This window comes from Macrobrachium rosenbergii, chromosome 43 (assembly GCF_040412425.1).
Source record: "Macrobrachium rosenbergii isolate ZJJX-2024 chromosome 43, ASM4041242v1, whole genome shotgun sequence".
NCBI lineage: Eukaryota > Metazoa > Arthropoda > Malacostraca > Decapoda > Palaemonidae > Macrobrachium > Macrobrachium rosenbergii.
Window position 1 is genome coordinate 55,279,623 of NC_089783.1, and position 17,620 is coordinate 55,297,242.

At 39.7% G+C, this 17,620-nt stretch overlaps 1 protein-coding gene and 1 long non-coding RNA gene across 5 annotated transcripts in view; one reads left to right on the plus strand and one right to left on the minus strand.

The window, feature by feature from the left end:
• The first annotated feature begins 1,541 nt into the window (after nt 1-1,541).
• LOC136828960 (sodium-dependent multivitamin transporter-like) lies at nt 1,542-16,485 on the plus strand. 4 transcript variants are annotated; one of them, XM_067087350.1, is made up of 11 exons: nt 1,542-1,743; nt 6,565-7,207; nt 7,360-7,548; nt 8,414-8,568; nt 8,804-8,944; nt 9,142-9,366; nt 9,792-9,910; nt 11,875-12,029; nt 14,695-14,924; nt 15,357-15,457; nt 16,111-16,485. In XM_067087350.1, exons 2-11 carry the CDS (start codon nt 6,881-6,883, stop codon nt 16,350-16,352), a joined length of 1,884 nt encoding a protein of 627 aa, XP_066943451.1. In that variant the 5' UTR covers nt 1,542-1,743; nt 6,565-6,880; the 3' UTR covers nt 16,353-16,485. The 4 variants fall into 4 exon arrangements, with proteins under 4 accessions (XP_066943451.1, XP_066943453.1, XP_066943454.1 ...); XM_067087351.1 differs by having other exon boundaries at nt 1,637-1,782; XM_067087352.1 differs by lacking the exon at nt 15,357-15,457 and having other exon boundaries at nt 1,593-1,743.
• Nucleotides 8,453-17,620, minus strand: part of LOC136828964 (uncharacterized) — a 52,469-nt gene continuing 43,301 nt past the window's right edge. Inside the window, exons 2-3 of the long non-coding RNA XR_010850270.1 lie at nt 14,676-15,501; nt 8,453-8,589 (exon numbers count right to left, since the gene is read on the minus strand). This is a non-coding gene — a long non-coding RNA (uncharacterized lncRNA). The remainder of the gene's footprint in view (nt 8,590-14,675; nt 15,502-17,620) is intronic.

Here is a 17,620-nt window from a genome sequence, read left to right on the forward strand (position 1 = left end):
GAGACAATTTCTCAGAGAAAAATGAAGAAAGTTGCAGGGAAGAAAATAAACTAGACTCTGAGACAATTTCTCAGAGAAAAATGAAGAAAGTTGCAAGGAGGAAAATAAAATAGACTATGAGACAATTTCTCAGAGAAAAATCAGAAGAGTACCATGGTGTGCGGAATCAAAAGTAATCTAACTCTTTGTGAGGTTCCTGATGTAAGGTTTAAAAATCTGTGAAGATACGTTTAGTCTATCAACACGGCGAAAAAGGAAATTGGAAACAGTCTCAGTTGTTATACAGAACCATAAAATAAACTTGTGAAGAAAGAATTTTCTGAACATTTGTAATGCTTCCCTGCTTCAACCAGCATATATGAAATGCTACAACAGACAAACAAAGACACAACGACAGGACAAAATTGCCTTAATGACCGATGCAGTTTTGAAATGTGGAAATGAGGGAAAGGTAAGAGAAAAACACTTCTGAAATTGGTTAAGCAAATAAACTGAGTCTATTAAATAATCATGGAACGTGTACTGTCACACCAATAAAATTGAATCTGAGCAGAGGTCGACAGTAAATGATTAAACCCTGATTGAGAACAGATGAAGAAGATTGTAGAAAACAGGAACTGATGAAGAAAAGGAAATCACCCATACTGGATATCACCTAAATTAGCATACTCAGACAACTGTGCGATTAGTGTGGTAATGAACTGGAAAATAATAAGTGGAACATGCATCAATGTGGCATTATGCAGTGCATATGAAAAAATTAAAAGGGTCCCACAATTTACAAACCATTCCACACATAACGAAAGATGGGGCCCCAACTGAATGAAAGTACATTCCATGGCAGACAAAATTACATGGTTATATGAAAAAATACAAAATGAGAAAGGATTGATTTGTGGTCATTAAAACTGGCGTCGCAACTGATGCCGAGAGGTTACGAATAAAGGGGCAAAATGTGTTCCAACTTCATAAATACGGGAGATTTTAAAGATGCATGGTGTCACCCTTTACTGTGACGAAATTCTCATTCAGATGTATCTGAATCATTTGCAACATTATAGTTACACCTCACATTTGCAGCTACACAAAGCTGTGCATGGAAGCCCAAGCCTGTAGCATTTGCACCTGCCACGGCAACCCGACTTGCACCCCTCCCATCCCCCATTCCTACTGGAACGGAACTTGGACTTAAAGGGCATCGGAAGTGTCACTATTCATCTCAGCGACCTCGACAACTATGGATTAGGCACTAATATCTGTCGTTTTCAGTTATTTTATGTCACCCTTTCCCACTTTGGTGCCAGTGATGTCTTACCCCGACAGTATGTCATATGTATACCAAGTCTGGTTGAAATTGCTCAATGTGCTTTAGAGTTATGCTGGAACATACATACAGACACACACTCATACATACATCCATTTTTATATATGTAGATTGCCAACTTCAGAATGCCAAAACTCAGGGACACCTATTTCTCTCTCTCTCTCTCTCTCTCTCTCTCTCTCTCTCTCTCTCTCTCTCTCTCTCTCTCTCTCTCTCCAAGAGGCTGTTGAGACAAACTTTTTTGTAACATCCTGAGTCAAGTGACGAGATATGTGCGACTTACGCCACGAGATCATGTGGCCAGGGTTCTGTCAGCGTAGTTTAGTTTGCTGTTGCTCTCAGTAGCCAGAAGTCAACGTCGTGGACTACAATATTTTCCCACAAAGTTTTCAGTTGTGTTTTATCCACAGTCGAATGAAGTAAGTCTGTGAAGGGTACTGAGATTTCGATGGTATTGTGTAAGTGCTTGAAAATTTTTCCAACAAAGTTAAAGAGATGAAAACGTTTAAGTACTTAATGTAATAATGATGGTCGATAAATCGAAGAAATGTGTAAAAACTGAACCCGTTCAAAATGTAAGGCCCATCATTTAAAAAACTCGGGTTATATGCGTTCGAACAGCAATTACGACAGATGACATACCAGTGACGGTTAGACAGAAAGGAGAACTGAAAGATAACAAACATAAGATCAAATTCGGGGGGAATTTAACGAAACCAGAGGTAATAACGAGAGAAAGTAATGTCACGTATTCTAAAAACGCGCAATATGGTCAAGCCCATATAGGCAAAGGAAGTGTGAAGGGGAACGAATGCTGATACTGTGTTAAAACTGGAAAGCCGAGGCCATCTCTTGGTATGTAACTGATAAAGAAAAACAGAGAAAGTGGATTCTGTGAATTCAAAATCACACGGCAACACGAACGAGGTCTGTAGCCTACACCGAGTGCATAAGCGTTCTTTTCCTTCTTTTCCTCTGGTAGCAAGGACAGCTGTGCAACACGTGATATGCTCCACGAGATGCATTAATACAAAGGAAGAGAAGCTGACGCATTTCACTGAACACCGAAGGGAATAAAACAGCTGTTTTCGGGATTAACACAACATTAAATGTCTGATTCAGATGATCAGCAGAAAGCGTCATACTCCAGCATAGCATTAAAGAATGAGAAACCTCAAAGGGGGTTTACTTTCATAGTCAGCAATTCGGAAACATAACTTCAAATCTGAGAGAGACCGTCCTTTGTGCAAAAGAGGCCTATTTCAGGATTTGGCACGCGTGTATCTGCGCCAAAGTGAGAGAAATGCCTCAGAAGGGTTTTGCCTCATTTCCGGTCGTTATCAGCTGCTGAAGCTGTTGGCTTTCTAGATTCTTCTTCTTCTTCTATCTGATGCTTTTTGCAGCTGCTGCTGTTCAAGGTAATCTACTCATATTAGCCTTCGTGACTACTTTGGTTCTGTCTTACTCTCCACGCCCACAGGCACTGCAACCCCGTCCCCCGCCCCCTTCTCTCTCTCTCTCTCTCTCTCTCTCTCTCTCTCTCTCTCTCTCTCTCTCTCCACATGTCAGCTTAACAGACTTGAGATTATTTTCATAGTTCAAACCAGAGTTTTCTGGTTTCTCGTTACTTTTCGAAGAGTCTTCGTTTAAGCGCTTTTGGAAACGTGGTAATGATTCCTTTTAAGAATTTATTAGACACGTGGCTATCAACGCATTCCAATGAATGCGTAAACTGTCATTAAACAGGTGCGTATGTTATCAGTAATTTAATATCAGTTATATACACACATATATATAGCATATATATATTATATATATGTACTGTATTTATTAATATATATATATATATATATATATATATATATATATATATATATATATATATATATATATATATATATATAAATGTGTGTGTGTGTTTGAATATCTGTCACATGCACACGATAGGCAGCGACAGTTTAACTTAATCTGATGAGGAAATCTGCCTCGACTTTGAGCTTTCGCAGAATACTCTCCACTCGAAACTTGTAGCTCTAGAATGCTATGGCCCACCTCATAACTCTTGGACCTTCAGTCCTGCATTTTTGGATACGAGCAAGTGGCTTGTGGTCTGTCTGTATCAAGAAATCCACTCCATACAAGCACAGATGAAATCTCTTAACTCAAAAATTACTTCTAGGCATTCATTTTCGATCATGCATTAATTGCGTTTGTTCCCGAGTTCCTTACTTGCACAAACGACTGGATATATGCCATCTGCAAACTCCTATATAGTCCTTCATTAGGTGCATCCATCCTCAAGATGAGAATTGTATTGAAGTCTGGTATTTGTGCATCAGTGCATCTCCCAAGCCTTGCTTCAGGCCATCAAATGCTTTTTATTGAGATTCTGTGGGCCCCAATTTGTTCTGTCGTCCCTTCTTCACCAGATCAGTCAAAGGCGCTGCAAGATTTGCATAATTCACAAGTTTCCTAATTAGCCTTCAATCCTTGTGTCTTGGTCTTTGGTGATAATGCACCCTTCATCTTCATCAGTTTTCTTCGTCCATGGCTAACTTATTACAGCTGACTTTGTGTCCTAGAAATTCCACTTCGCTCTATCTGATGTAACTCTTGGAAAGTTGGATAATCAGTTCTGCTTTCCTCACTCTCTGGAGTAGCTCTCTGAGTATCTTCAAGTATTCATCCCATGATACTTTATGAGTTAATATGTCGTCCACCAAAATGGTCAGTGTTCTTAAATTCAGCTAGCAATTCCCTCGTCACACAGCTGAAAGTTACTCTTGCCCACTGCTTGGCTAAACTGGAAGTTTTCTAGTGGACCCCTTTTAGATGGTCTGCTCCTCAAAGCAGGGTGATGGGTTCTGCATTTCTCTCGATGGGCTTATGCTCTGACCACAATCTGCTGCTTTCTCTGTACTAGCCTTTTTTTGGATCCATCCCTACAACACTTTCCTCTGGCTTGAACTTTTGGTTGTCCTTCCTTGAAGCTTTCTCAATCATCACTGCCTCAGCCTGGAATGTTTCCAAGAATAAGGTTATCTAGGCACACAGCATGTATTTCTCCTACACCGTAAGGAGTGTTCACATAAATCAACTGGATATCTACGGGTGCTCCTGTCAGTGAGTGCACAGACCCATTTCTTATTGACCACTTGGTCTTAAGTTACCAAAATTCTTACAACCAACTGCGCTTGTACAACCTGTATCTTGTATCTTGTAGCACTGTAACTTTCTTCTTGTCAACATAAGCTTCACTAACTGGTAAATTATGGTGCCTTTCTCTGCTCACCTGACCTGCATACTCTTGACACAACAGGTATTTCAGGTCTGTCTGACAGCTTCAGGTTGCCATCTTCGATACAGTCTTCCATGGCTGTGTTGACATCTTCACATACCATGTTTGGAGATATCTCCCTCAGTTCTTCCACAACCATAGCACTGGCTGCCTTTTGCCTGAACTTTCATCTTGTAAATTATGTTCTGTCACTCTCCCTCTGGAGTTCCACTCCCAGTTTCTGCCCTGAGCCTTAACACTTGAAGTTCATGCTTACATTGACTTTTAGTTTCTGGCCTCTGTCTTTCAGCCACTTTCCTCTGCATTTCAGCCTCTGCTCTTGAAGCTTCTCTTTTTCTGTCACTCTGTACTGGGTATTGTTATGGTACTGTTAAGACCCCTCGATCCAGTGAGTTATATTACAAATTCTCTCAATGCTGGACCTTCCAAACCCATCTCCCTGGCCAGCTCCACAAACTGTGCTACCTCGGTTGCTGCCATGCTGAAACATACTTAAATTTTACTCTTACAATGGCACTGCCATTTAAAATATCCTGGCAAGGTCACAAACTGTCACAATGTGTGATGAAGGATTCTTTAAGAACAGTGGCCAATGGCTTTACACCTGCTGCAATTAAAACATGCAGTATATACAAAAATTTTAAATTGGCGATGATTTCAGCAATGTGGACACTTGTAAAGAAACCCTCCATATTCATTCTTACAGTGTCACCTTATGCGTTCATCGTCTTCAGAATGTCAGAGTGAGTTATATCAAAAAGATAACATATCAATATCTTATCAAATATTTATGCTACGCCATATGTATGCAGTGACATCTGGGATAGAATATGCCTCAAGATATTACTGGAGCGAGGGGTCGTAACATTACCACAAAAATACCCAGTTCTGCAATCCCCCACCTCGAGAGATCTTTTTATTTTTTTATTGGGCCTGAGATGGGTAGGGACATTAGGTTACCCATCACCTCTTGTTTTAATTAAAAAATGATGTAATCGCACTGCAAAATGGATTAATTGAAATCTTACGTATGAAGGATTTTGTATAAGTACATATGAGATACGAAGTAGGCCTTTGTTGAACGGACACATGGTTAGCTCATCAAAGGGTGGGGAAACGTTATATCAAAAGGACAGGAAGCCAAGATGATGATAAGAAAATAACGAAGGGTACTTTTTGTACTTCAGTTTCTAGCGAGGATCGACTTACTACAACGATCCATTCTTTCTCCATATCTATGACTTCCAGTGGCAATCTTAAATATTTTTCTGGATTTCTACTCAATCAACGTGATACAATCGTCAAAGTGGATTACTTGCTGTGGCAAAGTGTCATGATAACGTGAAAACATGATCACGCGCAGACCTATTGCCTTGCACAATTCTTATGCCTCTCAGTTCAGCAGCAAACCCAAAACATCTCTTAGGGTAAGGCCATTCTTCATAATAGGACAAGTGTCTCAAATTAATCTTCTTTTAGAAAGAACCTCCTTGAACTAATACAAACAAATCAAAGGAAATTTACTGGACAAGGAAATTTGTTGTTTTCCGGCGTTGGACTGAAAAGTTTGGTATTTTTTTCGTACATCACTTTAGGGACAGCTTGTTCAATGTTAATGATTACAAAACTAAGGCATGATGAAAATACCATCGTTTCTCTCTCTCTCTTCCCAATTGGAGCACAAGAGATCCTGTGATATGTTATTATTAATTGCAATGTGATCCTTACAAAGAAGGTATATTTATAAATAGATAATAAGGGGATCCAGGCCATATTTCAAAAGCGAAGAATTCTGTTGTGCCTCAAGTCTCTCGACACCGGTATGACCTTTTATTACTTTGGTATTTTGTTCATTCGTGAAAATTCTCTTCACTACAATAAAATGAACATTTTTACAGTTATATCAGTAATTACAATTACTTGCTTTTGTTTTTTTTTTCAGGGTGATGCTTAACAAATACCTTTAGCAGATACGATTCGGAGTTACAGCGACTTGCAGACCATACTGCCCTATAGTACACACTTCTCTAAGCTGTGAAAGGAATCTTTGGCGTCTGAGAGGGTATGTGTACACCAAAGGACGATGAGCAGTGTGCCGTGGGAATTTATTTTTATGGGTGCTGACATACGCAGAGAACATAATTCCACAAGACTTCTAAGGGTCAGGGGGAATCCACAGGGTGAAATCAACATCAGGAAAGTGGGTGTTTCGCTTTGAACTGATTTCCTCAGAGAGAAAAGCCAAACTAATTTCGACCATGAATCTCAGTGCCGTGGACATCACCCTCTTCAGCATCTCTCTCATCACCAGCGCGGCCATCGGCATTTACTATGGAGTCCGAGGGCTTCAGTCAACCCCCCTGGAGTACCTCCTCGGCGGGCGGTCGATGAAGCCCTTCCCGCTGGCCATGAGCATGGTGGTGGGCACCGTCTCCGCAGTGACTATCATGGGGAACGCGGGCGAAATGTACGCGTACGGCACCCAGCTCTGGGTCATGGATCTGGGCATCGCCGTGGGGATGCTCGTCGTGGCCAAAGCCCTCATACCCATCATGTACCCGCTGCAGATGGTGTCCTTGTATCAGGTGAGACAGCAGTGCTTGCATTCTAAAGAACTACTGAGTAAAGATAGTGATAACGCAGCTGTTTATTTCACCATCCATCAGGCATGGAAGTTTTTTTTTTTTATATAGTTTCACTGTCACGTCAGTCACCGAATCTCTTTTCCCTTGACCAGTACATCGAGAGGCGCTTCAAGTCCAAGAGTCTGCGACAGGGGACGGTCGTCCTTCAGCTCTTCTGCGGCTACTTCTTCATCGGCTTCCTCCTGTATCCGCCATCCATCGCCCTCAAGTACTTCACGGGTCTGCCTATCATGATCAACATCTTCATCATGGGAGCCACCTGCACCGTTTATTCGGCCTTTGTGGGTCTCCGCTCGTGAATGCAACTGTTTATAGGCTTTGTCATCTAATCGTTTTCCAGCCTCATATTTAATATTATCATCGTAACTCCCCACAACGTGGTTATACTGATATGTGTCATAGTATTCTCATCCTCTTCCGAACTTTGGGAAGTTTTATTTCGAGGACAGCTTAGAAGGCTGGGATAACAGAGTATCATGAAGGGGGGAAATGAAGGTCTTAAAGGGCTCCCTATCTCACAGAATTAGCACCACAGGAAACTTTTAAAATAGAAAAAACCACCAATGAATTGCTTTCATACTTTTTGTCAATATCACCAGAGTTTAATTCTAATTAACCTAGATCAGGAAACCTTGGTTAATTTCCATTAGAGTAAATCCCTCAACAATATGAGTGTTAGATTATAATTATTCCAGCAATTCAGAAGTGTTCTTTAATTATTATTTTTAAAATAATTATTATTGTTGCCGTTGTGTTACAGACTTTGATGGTAAAACTGTCTGTAATGACGAAGTCTCATTTCTTTCTTAAGCAGAAAATTATTATGGAAAATGAAACTCACTGTTACGCTAACTTATATGAAGTTAGAAACAGGATCGCATCTCCAAAATAAAACAAAGTTTGTTAATAAATTGCACAGGAACTTGAAATGAATGTTAGTTCATTTCAACATTTTTCTATAAACCAAGGTGGTCTAGGCTGGCAATTTTTGGTGGCTTAGTTTAAATTATTAGATGTTCTATAAAAGCATTAACTGAGAGAATGAATGGCTATAAAATTCAATTCTGCACCCCTTAAGCGGTTCCAAAATCTCAGACGATTATTGTTGCGAGGATAAGCTAACCTTTCTCATTCTCTTCATTCCAGGGAGGAGTGAAAGCAGTTGTGTACGCCGACGTCTTCCAAGCTCTGGTCATGGTCATTGGAGTCCTGGCCATCGTGATTCAAGGGTCACTGAAAATGGGCGGCCTGGATAAGATCTGGGACATCGCATACCACGGCGACAGGATCGAATTCTTTAAGTGAGAACCGCTTCCATTTTTCTGTCGAAAGTAAATGAAAACAGAAGTCTCACAGTAAACTGACAGCACTGGCATAAAATAAGAATTGTTTGGTAATAGATTAAGTTTAAGAAGTGGAATTCTAAATGGTATGCTCAGAGATGATGATAATCAGGATACGGGTCGAAATGGGAATATAGTGCTTTGCCATGACATGGAATATTTCACCAAAAGTGGTCTGACTCTCCCCAAACAGTTTCAGTCTCAGCCCCTACCAGAGACACAGCTTTTGGCTCTGCCTGACCCTTGGTCTCTTCTTCGCCCTGAGTACCTACGGCGTCAACCAGAGCCAGACGCAGAGATTCTTCAGTACAGGCTCTGTCAAACAAGCCCAGTGGTAAGTCACGCATGAGCAGTGGAATCTAGCAGAGTGGATCTGCTACCAGGGGAAGTTTGTCAAGATTAGGAGTGCAAGGTCTCTGACTCTGTCTAAATTCGCATTTTGATCTGGTTTTGAAAGGAGATGGTTATGAATAGAAAAAATGCTCCGATAGAGCCTTCACGCCTGATGTATTTCTACCTCTGTGCTCCCAGGGTCTTATATTACGCTGCTGCAGGGATGGTGTTCCTCAAGGCGATCATCAACTTGGCAGGCCTTGTGATGTATGCCCACTTCAAGGGCTGCGATCCCATCACCCATCCCCAGAATGTGATGAAGGAACCGTCTATTGTCGTGATCAATTATGTGCTGGAGGTCCTCACGAAGATCCCTGGGATGTCGGGAGTTTTCGTGGGGGCCATTTACGCTGCTGTCCTCAGGTAAGATTTGTGAAGGAACCAATACTAGTGTTGAGAGAAACAGCACTAGCTGCGCGCTACAGATGCCCATAGCATCACATCATGGAGTCAGAGTAACTGAAATCGTAAATATTAAATCATATTGTAGCTAATTTTAAGGAATTTCTGTTGGGACTGCAAAGGTTTTTGAAGTCCAACGGAATGATTAACGCGTTCAAGGGGGGAGTGAGATGGACAGAAATCGAAATTAGATAAAATTCCATAACTTCAGAAAAAAGACTTAACGGGTCTGAGTTCAGATGCTCAACTTGGCCTATCTTTTTTTGTTTGTTTGTTAATGAGTGCATTGCTTAAGAGCGTGGTATTTTTAGTGAAATAAATAAGTTTACCTGGAATTCTTTTATAACAATGGATTTTGCCATTTCATAGTTTTATCTCTTGGCCAGCTCGGTGTCAACTCAACTCAACTCAATGACGGCATTGCTTTGGGAGGATTTCCTGAAAGAAGTCAGAATCTTCTCCGAGTATTCTGAAGTTAAGAAAGGACTGATTCAAAAGATTTTAGGTGAGTTGCAACATCTTCTAGTTCCGTTGCCTTTTTGCATGCGCTAGTGTTTGTAAGCGCTGTTTGACAGTCCCGTCCATACAGTAATGTCAAGATCCTGTCACTATATGTATTCTCTATAGATCTTCTTCTTTGGCTTATAATTATCAAGGCAGATGAAATGCCTACTGTTGCCATGCTTCTAGCTTGCTCCATCCATCCCAAACTCCTCATGATTTTTCGTTGTTCAACTCTACTATTTGCTCATTCATTGGCCAAACATTAAAACGCCATCTTCCCTCTCTCTCTGGTAGCCAATTTTCTTTCTTTCCTGCTTAAAGAACGCTGATTTTAGGTCGCGATCTTATAAAACAGAGGGTTACCGTAGGCCCCCAGTTGCAGATAGCGAATAAAGTGACAATACAGACGTCAGACAATCGCGGTCCAAACAGTGCTTTCGGTATGGAATGGTCGTGTCAGTGAGTTGCTTTGGACGAGCTTAAAGGGATCAAGGTGGGATCTACAAGGAAAGTACAAGTCAGAGCCCGACTTTCCGTGGAATCCATTTCTCGTCTTACTGGCAACCTGTGTAAAGCAATTTCAAACGAACGGAGGGATTATAAAATTTTGGCTATAAAGTTGAACACTGAGGTACTTCCTGCCATTCGGCGTTAAGAGAGTGAAGACTGAGTCTGAAGGCTGGACAACAAGAGTTGAAGTACAAGCTCTAAGGGGGTCAAACGAGGAGAAAACTCCACTGTTGCACTAGGAAGTAATGGTCAAAGAAGTTGAACAGCACGATGAAAGAAAGGAATAGGAAAAGGATGTGAAGTAAAAGGCTAAAAAGTGGCTACATCAAGGGACCGAAGTTAAACTGCCATCAGTCTTGAGGGCAATACGTCCCTAATAGGAGCACAAAAGTTTTGAAATAAGCCACCCTGTGTAAATCCCCTCTATTTCTCTCCGAGCAAATGAAACTTGGTTTCTTTATCGACTGACACCGAAGGAACTATTTATTAACTCATATCAGCTGAAGTGCAAAGAGCAAAATTGACAGTGAATAGGAGATTAAATGACAACTTCTGAATAACAGAAGCATTAGTCCCCGTTTCTTAACGACCAAGTGTGAAAGAACATTTACTTGCAAGATGCACTTAGGAGCCCCCATGAAGGAGAGATCAGAAGGAATGAGGAGGAAGCATGGCAATGTCACAGCAAGCAATCAGTGCGTCTTTGTTCGAACTGGTAGGATTCTCTTTTGCTAATCTCCTGACGCCTGTATTGGGAATGAAGTTCCTCTTTGGAGTTATTCATTGAAAAAGTATTTTCTTACTTGGATTATATTATATAAGGACTTTCAGCTAGCACATAATCTTTATACAAACTAAACTTACACATTTATAGTAGATTAGGTATTTTTAAGCAAAAAATATTTGCACAAATGTTTGTGCACACATATTTAAGGATTTTTCCATTGGACTCTGATGTTCTTATCAATATTTCATTTGTATTTCTGTTTTCCTCATTATGAAGCCTCTTGATGCAAAAATGAACAGATCATTTGTATTCACTCATTCTTAAGGGAGACTATATCTGGTTCACTTAAGGTAGATTCTTAAGCCTATGAGACGTTTGTTTGGCAGCCTCTGATTGGCTGGTACCGGGAGGTAGGCGGCTCGCTCACTGTCCCATTTTTACGTCTGTAGCTCAGAACACCAGCAATGTTTACATTTCTTCAATTATCTCACGTTTTGCACAAGATGGGAAAGTTTTGGCCGTACCATAGGATTCGGCATTAATTGTACAACTAAATCATGATTTCCTGAAATCAATAAGACAAAACACAAAGGAATTACAACGAGTAAAAGTGAAGAGAGAAGCATTTAATTCTTTATACCTGTTTTTACTTATCGGATTTTGCATCGTTCAAGAATCTACCTTGAGTGAACCTGCTATAGTGTCAACTCTTTTTTTTATATCCACAGTGCTCATCTCCGGAGTCATAGGACTTGCCTTTGGTTTGGCTGTATCCCAGATGGGCTCATTCTTTAGGACTCTGCTGGCAATCAACGGCGCCCTGACAGGACCTCTCATTGGCCTGTTTCTTGTTGCAGTTTACTTCCCATGGATAAATGCAGCGGTATTATTATTATTATTATTATTATTATTATTATTATTATTATTATTATTATTATTACTATTAAAGACAAAGCCTATGTTCAGTTACCTTCTATGATCAAGTTCAGGAATGCTAAGAGAATTATGTCAGCTTCTGATATATTCATTACGATTTTATTCTCATGGGCAATGACAACAAAGATAGTTAATACTAATCAGTGACGATGAATGGGCACTAGTTTAATTTGAAGACTAGCAGATGCTCGCTATCGCTCGCATTTGCTGGTTCCCATATCCATACCAGACCCATACCCTTATCTGTATTATACCCATACCCATATCCATACCCATACCCATATCCATACCCATGCCCATATCCATATCTGTACCATATCATATACCCATATCTGCTCCATACCCATATCCATACAATACCCATACCCACGCCGATACCCATACCCTGGAGAAACGCCCACTGGATTATAAAGTCTTCTTTAATCTTCAAGACTGCAGCTGTGTAACAGGAGTAGTATTTGCTGTGATCCTCATAATGCAGGTGGTTCATAGTTACCACATGAGGTTCATTAAACACTTCATAATAAATTCCAAAGGTCAGGCAAGTCAAATTTTGATGTGATAAACCTGTACATTACTTGTATAAAAAAATTATTTCTTTACAAATCTATAATTTTGTTAACAGTACTCAATCTCAGCATATTTTATTCCATCAATAAAACATGAAAAGAGAAAAGGGAAGAGGGATGGGAAAGGAGGAGGGGAGGGGAGGAGGAAGGGGGGAAGGGGATTATCGTTTTCCCTTGAGGGAGTTGAGGTCCCGGGGAGAGGGGTGCCGGGTGGTGTTAAGGGACAACCCTACTTAAAACTGGTTTTTAGGGGTAGGAAAGTGAGAGGAATGGGGATACACACACAGACACACTACACAGGCAGAAAGGCAGCCAACGAAATCAATATAATAGATGCGTGTAGCCTACCACGATATTACACCAGAGTGGAAAAAGCAACGCAATCAAGCAATGATCATTAGCACCTGTTTGTTGAGGTCATACTAGGCTTAAGCGACCCCCCAAAAATAGCAAAAAACTAGTTCTGTTGCCTTAGAGGATGGAAAAAGTCAACCTGCGGACTTATGGGTAAAATTTTCTAAACAATATCTGCCGTGATAAGAAAATTAAGTTATCTTTCAGCCATGCAAAACGTTCATGCATTTCCTCAAGGAGCTCTTGAGAGCAACAATTAAACTCAAGAGAAAAATGGTGCACACATGAGATTCTGAAACTGGCTGAAGTGAATCCAGGCTGAAAGAGGCCTGTTATTTTTAAGGTGGAATGTTTCCGCTTCATCGCTATTGTGGACAGAAGTACAAGGTTTCCCCAGTTCTCTGTACAAAGGCAGATGAGACCTCACAGATGTGAAGGGCGGTGAAGATGAGTACCATAAGCGCCATCTACCGAGCACACCCTTGTACAGATTGAATCCCATTTACACGATCTCTCAGTGCAGTCTATTTTAGAACCCAAAACATGGAGGTATATGAACGGAACTTTAAAAATCTTCAACATGACAGGGAAATTTCTGTGTCAATTAAAAAGACGCGAAGAAAGTTTTTCCTAGAGGCGTGGTACACCGGATCCTACCTATCCTAGTCTAGGACAATGATTAGACGAATTTCAAACTGTAATTATATATATATATATATATATATATATATATATATATATATATATATATATATATATATATATATATATATATATATACATAAATACACACACACTCATTATATATATATAATATATATTTAATCTTCATTTATGATCATAAATACTACTGTCCGGTAAAAATTCAGAATGATCATCCAAAGCAAAGAATGACCGAACAATCACGAACGGAAATTTCATGAAGTTACAATAATTTCTGATACATTTTGCACATACAAAATATATTCAATGGACAAATTTCTAGTTAACAGGTCAGTTTTCGTTAACTGCAGTGTTTGCCTATTTTTTTTTTTTTTTATCTGGCAATATGATAAGTTCAAACCAAGTTCAATTTGTTCGTTTCAGAGTTCGTCCTCTTATTAGAAAGTCCAGAAAAACTATATCTAATCTATTTTACTTTCATTTCCACTTCAGGTAACCTACTTTCACCTGCAATCACTACCAACTGGTATTTGTAGGTCTACAAATAAGTAGATGCGATGTAATTTTTCTCACGTATATTGGGAATTATGCTAATCAAAAAGAAAACAGTTCTCAACTCTTACCACTCCATTGAAAAAAGGCAGATTTTGGATAAATGTAAACATCTGTGCAATTACAACCAGGAAATAATAAATCGCTTTTGGAGGGTCAAAGGTAATTGAAGAACCACGTGAAGGGGCGAAATGGGCCTTCATAATGCAGGAACATTTTTCCTGGCATCTTGTATTAATAAAATCTTTCCTCCAAGCTCTGAACAAAGAGGAGGAATATACATTCAACACGCAAAGCACAGTTCAGAATAAGTATAAACTGGCATCTTAAACATAATTAAAGCACTCTTTTCATGTGACTGGAAAACACTGCCATCAGTATTTCGACCTTTCCTCAGAACGAAATTTGTATAGACCCTTACAAATAACTAAATTCAAACTGTGACTGCTCTTTACCTTTCCGTTTGTTCCGCAGGGCGCTGCGTTCGGCTTTGTCATCTCTATCATCTTGAACTTATGGATCGTCTTTGGTCAGCTGTTCACGCAACTTCCCTCAAAGTATCTTGTCTTGTCTAGAGAAGAATGTCCAAGTCCTCCTTCTCCTCTGAATGTCACGACCATAGCCCACTTAGACCTGACTACCACTGCAGCTGAGCTCGTGAATATCACCACGACCACAGAGCCAGCCTTAATGGACGATGAGGAGTAAGTAGTCAGAAAACTACACAGTTCTGCTCTAAAGTATAGGCTTAACAAAGGCTATCATCTGTCCACCAGACGTTATTTTCTATTAAAGAGGTCTTTTCTTCCTCGATATTTCAACTTTGTATTGTCCTCTTCCTTCTACATTCTAGTGACACCAAAACAATTCTCTTAACAGATATTCAAAATGTGGATTAGTTTAACAGAATGTTGCTGAATGGTGCTCCAACACTGCTTTTCATAATTTCTGAGGAAAGTACACTGTACATTTTTCTGGTGTCAAATTATTTACACTTTTCACTATTTACAACTTGATAACATGGCAGAGAACGAGTGAGGGTTCTGCTTATCTACTTTATACATGAAACGGTCAGATAAAGGGGCGACCAGGCTAGTGAGGGTCTACCTACAGAAAAACTTACGTTTGGTTTTCAGGCACTCCGATGGTGACTTGTACGGCCTCTCCTACTGCCTGAACTCGGTTTGGGGAACGCTTATTTGCATGGTCATAGCTGTTATCGTTACGGCTGTCACAGGTAAGGGCTGCTTAGCTGTTACTTTTGTGAGGCACAGTCAGTACCTGATAGGAGACATCAGAAGTTAATGAAATTAAACTCTCTAAAGGCAGTTACTGAAGCGAGGTCAATCCCAATCGCATCATGCCAGTGGGCCAACATTCTAAGAGAAATTCGAAATTTGCTTCAGTTGCTGAAAAGTACATTCCAGATTTTTAAAATCATCATTATTTGTATTTCAGTCGAATATTGACATATTTTGAATAATTAAAATACTGAACATCTTCAAACCTAGGCCAAAGAAATTTCTTTACATTATAATAGGAAACAGGTAATTTTTTTTTATATAACATTACTTGAAGGAATTTTATTCAGTATTGATAATAGAGTAGTTATATTTCTCATTACTTGTATGTTTACTAGTTTTTTCTTCATCACTGGTTATATATGACTTTCCTATTTATTCTCTTTTTTTATATTGATTTTCCTTTTGTTACATTTGGGCACTCCATGCAATGAAAGCTTGCTTTCTCTGTTAATGGTCTTTGGGGTCATTCCATATGAATATTTTCTCATTTTGAATAGCAATACTAATAATCTTCTCCTCCAAGGGTGAGTCATGGAACTCAAAATCTCTCTCTTCTACTCAAATATCATCTAATTGTTTCTCTCAGGTACAAATGGACTGGACGATATCGACAAAAAGCTAGTCGATGCGAAGTCTTGGGCATTGTTCGAAAGAACCACTGTCCTGCAGGGCAGAGAGCCTCTTGTCAAGAGTGTTTTGAGGAGGTCCTCTACATCCCAAAGGTCCAATAGCTGCAACAAAGGAGACACGGAAAACCCTTCGGCGTTAGAATTATCTTCTGACGGCGTAGGTGGGCAGAAGGTGAAAAATGCAGAAGACGATGATTGATGGCCTGCACCAAGTCACAGGATTGCAAGCAAGATACTTCCTGTTTTTTCTTTGTTTTGTTGATGGTGCGTTGCATAATCTACTTCTGGTTATGGTGCCCTGTTGTGAGGTTAAGTAAAGTCTCATCAATGACTGAGGTGTTTGCCTAAGCTGTCTGCTTAAATCCTGTGGCACTTGAAAACTGTGTAAGGGAACTGTATCATTTACAGGAGCTGCGATTGCTGTTTTGTGTGTATCGCAGTTTCTGGTGGACATTTATTTGAAATGTCTTCTTCGGATACGTTTAATTGAAATATCCTCTTCGGATTCAGAACTTTAAAAAATATGAAGAAGAACTAATGTAACCTGAAGCAACTATCTTAACAGGAATGGAGAGAGAGAGAGAGAGAGAGAGAGAGAGAGAGAGAGAGAGAGAGAGAGAGAGAGAGAGAGAGAGAGAGAGAGAGAGAGAGAGTTTATCGGTTGTCATTCAGAGATTTCCCAGGCAGTACCAGGTTGGTCAGCTAGTATATATATATATATATATATATATATATATATATATATATATATATATATATATATATATATATATATATATATATACATATATATATTCATATTATATTCATATACTGTAAGTATCTGGTGGTAAATATATCAGATGATGATACAATGAAAGAAGAGGCAAGTCTCAGAATAGGTGGAACAAGAAAGGCAGCAGGATGTGTGCTAAAGACTGTAAGGAAGCTTGAACCGCCCATTGAGGCCAAAGTGGAAAAGCATGAAGGAACTGTTTAGCCAACTCTCCTTTATGAAAGAGGAGTTTAGATGCTGAAGGTATATGAAAGAAAAAGTTGAAGATGTAGAGACGAATTCTTTGCACACTATATGTGAGAAAAGAACTGAAAGGTTAAGAAACAAGGAGATACAGAGGTGGTAAAAAGATTAGTGTGGACGACAGGATGGCTCAGAGTGGCATGAGATAATTTCGTTATGTGTGAGAATGGAATCCGACGTACAGTTTAAAAGAATTAGGAGGGAGGAGGAAAAAATTACCTAGAAAGAAGCGCTGAAAGGAGACTGGCCCCAATATCCCAGATGGAAGAGAGTATCTGCAGAGCACAGGTAAATTTTGCAGTGAGTGTAAGAGGTCTGGTTAACCATGCAGTTGGTGATTGGGTACAAAGCGTAGCATGCACAGAAATGAGATTTTTGGAAAAGTCAATACCAAAGGAGTCGTGTAGCTGTAATTTTATATTAGTAATCTAATAACTCATGCAGCAGCT